This window comes from Aegilops tauschii, chromosome 3 (genome assembly GCF_002575655.3).
Source record: "Aegilops tauschii subsp. strangulata cultivar AL8/78 chromosome 3, Aet v6.0, whole genome shotgun sequence".
Lineage (NCBI taxonomy): Eukaryota > Viridiplantae > Streptophyta > Magnoliopsida > Poales > Poaceae > Aegilops > Aegilops tauschii.
Window position 1 is genome coordinate 114,871,684 of NC_053037.3, and position 10,374 is coordinate 114,882,057.

General features: G+C 40.3%; 1 protein-coding gene across 4 annotated transcripts; it reads left to right on the forward strand.

The window, feature by feature from the left end:
* The first annotated feature begins 1,344 nt into the window (after positions 1–1,344).
* LOC109777056 (uncharacterized) lies at positions 1,345–9,914 on the forward strand. 4 transcript variants are annotated; one of them, XM_020335710.4, is made up of 16 exons: positions 1,345–1,579; positions 1,659–1,742; positions 2,488–2,628; positions 2,714–2,784; positions 3,529–3,622; positions 4,630–4,707; positions 5,497–5,563; positions 6,019–6,104; positions 6,543–6,593; positions 6,834–6,881; positions 7,354–7,474; positions 7,694–7,874; positions 8,734–8,871; positions 8,961–9,073; positions 9,231–9,299; positions 9,402–9,914. In XM_020335710.4, exons 1-16 carry the CDS (start codon positions 1,430–1,432, stop codon positions 9,518–9,520), a joined length of 1,611 nt encoding a protein of 536 aa, XP_020191299.1. In that variant the 5' UTR covers positions 1,345–1,429; the 3' UTR covers positions 9,521–9,914. The 4 variants fall into 4 exon arrangements, with proteins under 4 accessions (XP_020191299.1, XP_020191301.1, XP_020191300.1 ...); XM_020335711.4 differs by having other exon boundaries at positions 1,370–1,579; positions 4,636–4,707; XM_040403596.3 differs by having other exon boundaries at positions 1,373–1,579; positions 1,659–1,728.
* The last annotated feature ends 460 nt before the right edge of the window (positions 9,915–10,374 follow it).

Below are 10,374 nucleotides of genomic sequence, written 5' to 3' on the forward strand. Positions count from 1 at the left end.
CATTTTCCTTCTCTCTCCTGTTCGGTCAACGATCGGGCGTGTCCGCAGATTTGAGGGGACCGACTGTATGTGCTCTAAGATTATTGTGTTTGATAATATGATGTGTGTTAGCCGACCGTCGAAAAAAAGGGTGTGAGTTAGCTTAGGCGACATTGTTCTCAGTAATATTAGCTCAGTGAGTAGTACTTTATCTTTTTTTTTCGAAAGCCCGTGGCAACGCACGGGCGTTTTATAATGTAAAAAGACCCAGTGGGGCAGATCCAACAAATCTCGGTCATCCGTTCGTGTTATCCAACCGTCCTTGTTGTCCTGAAGGTGAGCGACTAAACGTGTTTAGCGCTAAACAATCATCTCTCCACCCTGATCCCCTTCCTTCCATATCCTTTCGTAGAAAGGAAACCGACACATGAAAACAGCTGCAAAGTTCCATCACGCCGAGCCGCTGCACCTTCGCCACGCCGCACCCGGCGCCACGACCCGCCACACCTCAAGGCCTTCAGCGACGCCGCGCCCCCTAAGCGTCGACCGCCGCGCCTTCAAGGACGTCGCTCCTCACATCGCCATGCTGTCCCCAACCACTGCGTCGCCTGGCCATGGCCCTCGGCCGTCGGGGCGCCTCCTAAACCGCCTGCCCGACCGCCGAGGACGCCCCCTAAATCGCCTACCTGGCTGGACGTCAGGGACACCGCCTGACCGGCCGTGCCGGCCGCCGCGGACTAAACCGCCTGGGGCCTGGACGTGTCGGCCGTCGGGAACGACGGCAACAAGGTCGCGAAGAAGATCAGGCCGAAGGACAAGCACTGGGTGGCCACAGATTAGGAGAGATGGAGGCCGCCAAAGCGGATTGCAGCGAGGATGGCCGACGGCCGCTCCTGACGTTCAAGGTTAAGGGCGTCGTCCTGCATCCCTACATGTGTGTTATATATTAACGCTTAGCGTTTCGTGTGATTTATTTGTCAAAATTTTAATAAACCACATTCTAATTTTATACATGTCACTTCGGCACGCGGCAATCCCCTAATCGGTCATGTCATAGTAAGTTGGTAGGGCATGCAGTCGCACTCTGAAGTGGCAGTGTCCTGCTGCATATGAAAGTGTATTTTTCCATGTGAGAAACAGAATATTATCACCTCACAGCTTATGTTTTGAAACCTACAATATGAAGGGATTGGTTTGGTTTGATTATAATGAATGAATGAATGAAGTAGAATAAACAAAAACAAATCTTAAGATTACACGTGTGCACGTGCGTATTTACTAGTTTTATTAGTTACCTTGTTTTACTGTAAAACCTGGAGTATTATTTATTATTATTATGAAATAAAACTTCCTTTCTCCCGGTCAATAAAAAGGCAAAAACAAAAGTTCTCGAATCCAAGCTACCGCCCAAAAGGGGAAAAACCACACTCGAACCCTACTGCCCGCCCCAATGCTCCGCCGCCGCCGTGCCCCTCTCCTCCTCGCGGCCGCGGCGGGCGCGGCCCTGGCGACCACGTCCGCCACCTCCCCTTCCGCCGACGGTCTCGGCGTCGCTTCCACGTTCCACGGCGTCGCCCGCTCCTCCCGCGCCATTTACACGGTTTGCGAAATGCTACGCTTGCTCTGGAGCAGCCAATAGCTGCTCATGCTCAGTTTTGCCGATTGATTGGTTGCTTCAGATTGGCTTCGTGGTCGTGGACTACAAATACTCGCTGCGGGGGCTGGTTCCTGGATCGGCAGATTACCGGGGTAAGCTCTCCGAGGTATGTATTCTGCACGGGATGGTGGTGTGCCGCCTGCCTGCAAGCTTGTTCCAGGCGAAGGGGCATGTGCAATTTCGTTTGTTCTCATGCTATGATTTTCTTAGGAAAAGAAACTGATTTAGGATTGGTACGTTTGCGTTACATGGTAGGCTGCTACAGTGATTACATTTCTTCAATCTCCCAGCCAAATCATTCTGGTTATATTGTTGAGAACAGGACCCCATTTCATTCTGATACGACATAATACTTTGGACTAGCAATTCACCATATGAATGTTACCGCTGCTGCTGTTCAGCGGGCCCTTGAGCCCACTTGGTTGGTAAAGGAAGGCGACTTAAGATGGTTTTGTGGGCAAAATATGTGTTGCCGCTTAATTGCGCCAGATACCCACATCATATGAGCTGTTTGTGCACCACTTGCCTATTTGGGCCACGAATTCAAAAATATCACTTGTGCCAGGCGACATCATGAGGTAGCCATGGGTCATTTCAAATGTCATCGCTTATTTTCCCTTGGTTTTGGATGAGCTATCATGACACAAGTTTAGTTTTTTCTTACGCAAATGTGTAATTGCATCTAGTATTTTGCTATATCTGTAGACCTCTTCCTTATCTCACTCAATTTTGGAAACCAAATTGCATAATATGGTGCACCGACGCCCATATGAGTAGACCATGTATTGTAGTACTCGAGTTTTGTCAGATTAAAGTTACGTGATGTACTGTATTTTCCTTGCCTGTTGTAGGTTCACTTGAGGTCAGCAAAAAAGCTGCTTAGACTATGTGAAGCGAATAGAGGCTTTTATGTAAAAGCTGGTCAGTTTGTTTCATCACTAAGACAAGTACCAAAGGAGTACATATCAACTCTATCCTGCCTGCAGGATCAGGTTTACTATAACTTCTACCCACCTTATTGTTGGTGCACGGTCATATATATTCACTTTTATATTTACATTATTTTTAATAACTCAGGCAACTCCATGCAAATATCAAGATATCAAAATAGTGATTGAACAAAATTTGGGCAGGGATCTACATGGCATGTAAGTACATAAATTTCATGCTTTTTTAGTCGTCAGTGCTGTGATCATTGGAAATTGCGTTGTGATCTGTTTTACTTCAGAAGAAAAAAGGTTGTATTTGCTCACATTGTTATTCAGTTGTCTATTTAGAATGATTATGCAGGCTCAAGAATTCTTGTATGCATTATGCATAGCTGAAAACACACTTGAGCAGAAAGGGTTTCACATCCTTTCAATGTAACCTGTGATGACTAGCTGGCTACTCTGTTGTGGGTCTCTGTAATCAGGATAGAATGTGCATGTGCTTGCCACTGTGTGATTTGCCTGTTCGAATCTAGCCATGCTGGGAGTTCTACTGTTCACTTACTGCCTTTTGGCCAGCCTGTGTTGTTGATTGATTGTTTCTAGCTTGTGTACAATCATAATTCAGATTCTCAGACAGCGATAAGTATGCCTAGTGTTTACATTAATTTAGTGTCAGTATCAGCTTCGTGCCATTTGCATCATTTGATGACTGCAAAATGCACTGAATTTATACAGTGCAGTCGGCCAATTTGGCCGTGTTTAAATTAGTGATGTTGAGTTTAGTGAACCGTCCATACGGACTAGATTAATCTTTTAGGATAAGCTTGTGTAATTGTACAATCTAGATTTCCCCTGGGCTTCCAATGACACCAGCTCTAGCTCATGTTTGACTGACATATTCTGTTTATTTAGCACTTAATTTTTACAAAAAATGCTTAAAAGTTAATATGTGAGTACCAGATTCCTGGAATTTGATGAACATCCGATCGCTGCTGCATCAATTGCTCAGGTTCATCGAGGTCGGTTGAATAATAATCAGGAAGTAGCTGTAAAGGTTAGATTACTGTTGACACTGCACTTCTTTCCTGTTTTGCTTTTGTTTTGTTTGAACTGTGTAGTTTATTTTAGGTCTTACAATTGGTGTATTTTCCTTCCAAATGAAGTTCAGTGTAATGCCCTGTCGTCCACATGAAATACCAGTTATGTAAACAGGTGAGCTATGTCCAGAAAGACATCATCACACTGTAATTCTCATGGTTCCAACAGTAACTAAGTAGAGACATAGCATTTGTGCAACATGCCCACCATCCAGAGTTCTAGCTTGTGTATGAACCTGCCAAGTTTATGCCCGCCAGCAAGATTTCTTTCTTGCTGAGGCACCTACCATATTTAGGTGTGTTGATGTGTACGAAATTCTGAACATGAAATCGCTGCAACGACAGCCAACTAATTAACAACTTCTCACTTTCATCAGGAAGTGGCAGCTTACATATTGTATTTTTTTGAATCTGCAGCATTCATATTGTAGTCATTTATCCAACGTTTATCTAAGCTTAAATTCATGCTTTCAACTTTCTCACATTTAAAAGTATAATAATGATGATCAGATGTGTCAAGTCAAAACTATAATTGTTACATTAGGTCATAATTTCTAACCTTTACCTCTATGAAACTTTTATGAGCTGGTTTTCCATGTAAGCAGCTAAGGACATCCAATGGTATAAACATGAATATTTGTTAGTTGTCACAGTTCTTTTTTAGTCAAAAGATAAGTGTGGTATGCTGATTTCTTGCAAAACAAAAATAGTTTTTTGTTTTTGTTTTAACAAGTCAGTAAGAACAACAACCTAACATAGTTTTATAATGGAATGACGAAATATGCTGCATCAAATATTTGTCCTCTTTTTTAGACATATCCTGCTATTACTATATGCCATTTTTAGTTGATTTCGAACTTGCCCTGTAGAAGCTGTAAAGCCTGCATCGATCTAAAAAGTTATCTTGGTTGATTACATGTGTATTAGTATGTTTGAGGAATTTCATCCTAATTTTGACATCTAGGTTCAGTATCCTGGGTTGGAGCGGCGAATGAAGCTAGACATAATGACTATGTCCCTCTTGTCAAAATATGTCTCTTTGGTATGTTACAGATATCAACTTTGGGCTTTCAGTTTATTATGGCAAAGAGAATATTTCCTACTTGGGGCCCTGTATTTGACTGGCTTAGTTTATTCACTTCTGTTTGTACCTAGTGTTAAAGAAGGCCTGGGCTCTGCCTCTGGATACATTTCATCCAGAATTGTAATTCAACAGCTGGGTTTGTTAACGATCAAGATTGTTGTTAAAAAGCAACCTTACTTAAAGTGCTGCTCCGTGTAGCAAAGTTCTTGTAATGGAAGCGAGACTTAACATAGTTTGCACTCCAGTGAAGTCCTTGATTTTCGCCGACTAGCTTTATGCTAGTATTTCATTAACTGTTTCAGAGGGTAGTTGCCACAATTGGATAACTTAAAAGCTCATTGATGAAGAAAGACATGTGCCGCTGCATGTTTTAGGCCTGACATGTTCTGCTGCATGTTATAAGGAGGGATGTATGCATCAGTTTCTTTTGTGGCATCATTGATGAAATAAAAGACAAATATATTCTTCTATTCAAATCAAGTCATTGCTTTTACCTTGTTATCATGCCGTTATTATGCATTAGGCATCATTGAACCGTTGGTGGTTTGCCATAACTGGACAACTTAATAAGGAAATGGTTGAATGATTATTGTTGGCACCATCATTGTGCTCTCCATTATGATCAGATTTAATTATCATGCTTGTCTGTTTTGTTCACGTATTTAGAACAATGTGTTTGAACTTCCTTGAAATACTTTATTAGTGTCTCGTTGTTGAAGTCTAAATTTGAGCTTTTTTTTTTGGCAGATCTTTCCTGATTATAGGTTTGAGAAAATATTACTTGAATTTGAGAGAACCATGTCAATGGAACTGGGTAAGTGCTTGAACATTTCCTCGCTCACAGTTCTGTGGGGCCATTGTTGTAGAACCATCAAATATTGCATTCATTAAAAATAGCTACCGTTGTCTATCCATTAGTTCTCGATTCCTCTCATTGAATCAAAGAACAATAGTCTAGTTTCTCCATAAGTGGGCCTACTTACATAAAAAGGAAAATTTCATGGTATATAACACGAGTTAAAAAAGGAAACATTCATGGTATATAACATGAGTGACCTCGGTTAACTGCATTACAAGTTTCTCCTTTCAATTCTTTAACTGCAGCATGATAGATTAAAAGTTGGAATGTTAAGATGCATCCTCGTCCCTCACCTAGTCCCCACAAGTTTCTCCTTTCAATTCTTTAAATGCAGCATGTTAAGATGATTTTTGGTCATCTGGGACTTTGGAGCTTACAGACATTATAGCACGTGCATTGATGCTTTGCAGATTTTACCCAAGAGGCTAAGAATTCCGAGAGAACTACAAGCTGCTTCAGGAAAAATGATGTTGTCAAAGTACCTCATGTTTTTTGGGTATCAAGCGTCCAACTGTGATCCTTACTATTTTATTCAATCAACTATAAGTCAAGGAACAAAAAAACAAACCTTACGCAAGTAGACTGTAGTCTGTTGTTGACACAAAGCCCAGCCAGTGTTTAATTAAGCTGGTAGAGCCTCTCTAAGAAGTGTTGCACATCATTAATTTGTTCAATTCTCCACGTTGCATGGTCAAAACATATACTGACTGAACTAAGGTTGTACTCCCTCCGTAAAAAAATATATGAGTGTTTAGATCAATAGAGTAGTGATCTAAACGCTCTTATATTTTTATTACGCAGGGAGTATTTGACAGTTGGCAGTCATTCAACCTCATGCTGATAGTTTAGATGCCTCACTTGTGACTTCTTTTATTTGAGTTTTAACTGTTTAGGTTTGTGTATAGCAGTTTGTGACTAGTTGAAGCTGTTGCAGGAACTGACAACCAAGGAGGTCTTGACAATGGAATTTTGTACTGGCCACAAGGTAGATGCTTACTCCTTGGCTAAATCTTACGGGCTGTTTTGGGGCTTAATTTACAAATCGTTGGATACCGTCTATTATTGACAAATAATCCTTGAACTGCATTGAATATACTGGAAAGGAAGGGGGGGGGGGGCATCCAAACATAAGAGAGAGGAGAGCATTACCTCTAGTTAATAGAATATCTGAAGTGACTAATAATGAAGTACATTTGCATAACCTCTTGTGTTACTGTTGTGACAGGTTGATGACTTGGACTTCCTAAGGAAAGCCGATATCAGCCCTACAAAGGTTGTCTTAAGACCCATAGCTAAAATGAATGTATTTATTGTCCAAGTAATGTTCTTGCGCACATGCTTTGACAATAACTAGAAGCAAACTTCAGACACACAAACAAGCCACCAACAAACAAGTGTTCCCCGATTTCGATAGTTCTCATGTATCATCATTTTCGTTCACTATGCTTTGTATGTCTGTTCTTTGTTCCATGCCTTGCAACGGAAAATGGGGGTGCTCACTTGTATTCTTGTACCTCTGTATAGTTGACACTTCTTATTAGTTACAAAATTAGCTAAAAAGGAATTATAAAAACAAGATTAAATTTCCTAAAGGATGCAAAATAATGCTTCTTCTACTAACATCATCTATTCTGCTTACCCCTTCATGCTCATTTATTTGATGTTGCACATGATATAATTTTTTCTCACTGACCTGCTATTTTGTATGCGGGTGTTCTCTTACCTCTATATGTACCTTCTTCCAGGTAGCTAAAGCATTAATCGAACTGTTTGGTGAAATGATATTTATACATGGTTTTGTTCATGGTGATCCTCATCCTGGAAACATATTGGTTTCTCCTCGAGGCCAAGGGAGATTTTCATTAGGTGCTCCCTTTTGTTTTGTAACATGATATTTTCTGCTTGTCTATATTCATTAATATATCATAATGGCCGGGTTTAGTATATTGTATGCCTCGGAAACATTCTGTTAAGAACCTTATGCTTTAATGTTTCAATTATTACTAGATCCCTATTCAGCTCTTCCTATTTGACAGAATGAGCTTGAATTGTTTTTAATTGGTAAAATGGTGCATACTTTTACAGTTTTGTTGGATCATGGTATTTATAAAGAATTGGACCCAAAGTTTAGACTGGACTACTGTAAGCTGTGGAAAGCATTGATATCGCTGGATGTGCAAAAAATTCTGGAGTTAGGTGAACAGTTTGGTGTCGGGAAATATGCGAAGTACTTTCCTTTAATATTCACTGGAAGGACTATAGACAGGTAAACCTTTTTTCACTTCCACTATAATGCTCAAATATTGTAATGTTCTGCGGACTTCTCTCATTATGGGGTAAAAACCATGACAGAACTCATGTTCGACGTTAATAGGGATAATGCTTATAATACACCAATTTTCTTAAGCAACTGGATGCATACAATTCCACACTTGAAACTTTGGAAATTATTTCTGATCAGGTGGTTCATACAAAGACATTAAGTCTTTTTTTGTTATGGCAATCAAGAATAGGCAAAACTGTTGGCTTTGTATTTATTTACATCAGCCATGCATTGGCTTCATATTTGCTTAGTACTTCTGCAATGCATTAGCTCGTATTGCTAGACTTCAGCCATGCATTCATTACATACGCTTAGTACATCAGCCATGCATTGAGTAAAGCCAGCTTGGTATTTCTCATTTCTCAAGAAAATGCAAAAAACATGGCGCCTCATTGTATTCTATAGAGCTAGAAGAAGTTAATGTACAATTCCAAGTGGGTGAGAGAAAACCAGAAAAAAACAGTAGCAACTGCTTTCCACCTTTGATAATCCAGTGCATTGCTTTGGATTTGATCCTGAGGAACAAAACCAGCTAGGTGTTTGTTCTATACCGTAAAAGTTATTACATATCCATGTTCTGGTTTGCAGCAGTTCTAAAGTTCAGTGATTACCAATGGAATAACTAGTGGGCTAAATAGTAAAGTCTAACCTTTTCCAGGGAGTCGATTTAAGTTCTAGAATCCCGGCCCATTGCTTAAAACATATTGTACTGAGCTCAGTCGTTACAGTTTTTACTTTATGGGCTAGGCACTGACGTGCAATAAGTTACTCTTTATTAAACTGCCTCTCATGTACTCACCAGCAAATCAGCTCTTGGAACACAAATATCTGGTGAAGAGAAGACACGTATAAAGCAGGACTTGAACTCTCTTGGAATGGATGATATATCTTCATTTATGGAATCCTTGCCGCCTGATTTTCTTGTCATACTTCGAACCGAGTAAGGCAAATCTTTGTAGAGAGCATAACCTTGTTACTATTTTCTCACTCATTATTGTGTTCATAATGCTATTTGTGATCTCAATTCAGTGGACTATTGAGGTCCATTTTAGGGAATCTAGGGGCGCCACGTCATGTTCGACTTCTTGCTTATGCAAAGTGTGCCATATACGGCCATGAGGAACAGTCCAGATTGGAGTCCGGTATGTCTCAATCAACTTTGTATGCTTATCAAAACTGGTTGAGCCCTTTTTTTTAGAGAAAACTGGTTGAGCCCTTGGCTCTTGCCAACATCCTAGTTGTCTTTTTTTTTTGCGGGGATATCCTAGTTAGTCCGATATTCTAATTTCTCTAATATAGGTGCAATCAACCGTATAACGTTGCAAATCAAAACAAGCATTAGCTATCTCCATCTGAGGATACTCATTGGTAATTTACAACACCACTGCCCCACCCTACATCCACCTGATGTCACCAGTTTGCCTAGTGCATGCTAATCTGCTCTGACCTAGAAAATCATTTTTTTTTCAGAATTAGCGAGGTTGTTGGTGCAATTTAATGACTACAAGCATAAGGCCAAGGACAAATTGAGTTGGATGCTCCAGAAGATAAGTAGAGAGGTTTTGGGATGGTACAAAGCTCTGATGTGAATGTGATGTCCTGCAGCTCCTGCAGCTGGTGAAGTTTGGCAAATGGGGCTCCAGGAAGGAGGTCATGCACGTCTCAAGGGAACTTGCAGCTGGATTCAGCAAATTGTACAATTAGATGGTTGGACGCTGGTGCTACTAAGTTTGTGTTGACATGAGTGTCAAAAAAACATCTTACGTTATGGGACTGAGGGAGTAGTTCATAGTAATCTGCTAGGAATTTAGATACTTATTAGGAGTAGTACTCTGTGACACACTATTAAGAGAAATTCACACGTGCGTGCAGTCTAGATATTGTGTATGAGAGTGACTGGGAGTGGTAAGTATCGTGTCAGTGATTAATGTTGCCTCATTTTTCTTATTCATTATTTGTTATCCGCAAGGCGCATTTCTCTCATGCCAAAATTGCAGATTACCTTCTCTTTTTTTTTTTGAAAGACCTTCTCTTATTTATTATTTTGTTATTCGCAAGGCTTTTGTTGAAACAAGTGTAATTTGAACATGGGCTGAGCCCATAAGCCACAACTCCACTCAACCGAGAGGATGTTCCTCCATAGCTACGTTTTATAGCTCTCGGGTCTTCAATTTGAGATTTGGTTCACGGTTTGACTTGGTCAATGGGCTGTGCTTTACTCCCTCCGTCTAGTGAAGAGTGTATGTTTGAGTTTAAATTTGTTCACAAAAGAGTATACTTCTATCTTTTGAATATACTTTAAAATATTTTCTCTCATCATACGGTAATCAAGACCAATAACATTCTGTACATAGTTTTCTTAATTTCTACATGCATTTAGCTTATTGGGGATTGGGTAATTAAAGAGGCGAGATGATGGCTTGCAGCTTCCCCATACATTTTT

Excerpts from the sequence above, each read along its gene's own strand:
- LOC109777056 (XM_020335710.4), top strand. The coding sequence starts at position 1,430 with ATGCTCCGCCGCCGCCGTGCCCCTCTCCTCCTCGCGGCCGCGGCGGGC. Across the intron at positions 4,708-5,496 it reads TGTCAAAATATGTCTCTTTG|ATCTTTCCTGATTATAGGTT; the intron begins GTATGTTACAGA and ends TTTTTTTGGCAG. Across the intron at positions 8,872-8,960 it reads CTTGTCATACTTCGAACCGA|TGGACTATTGAGGTCCATTT; the intron begins GTAAGGCAAATC and ends ATCTCAATTCAG.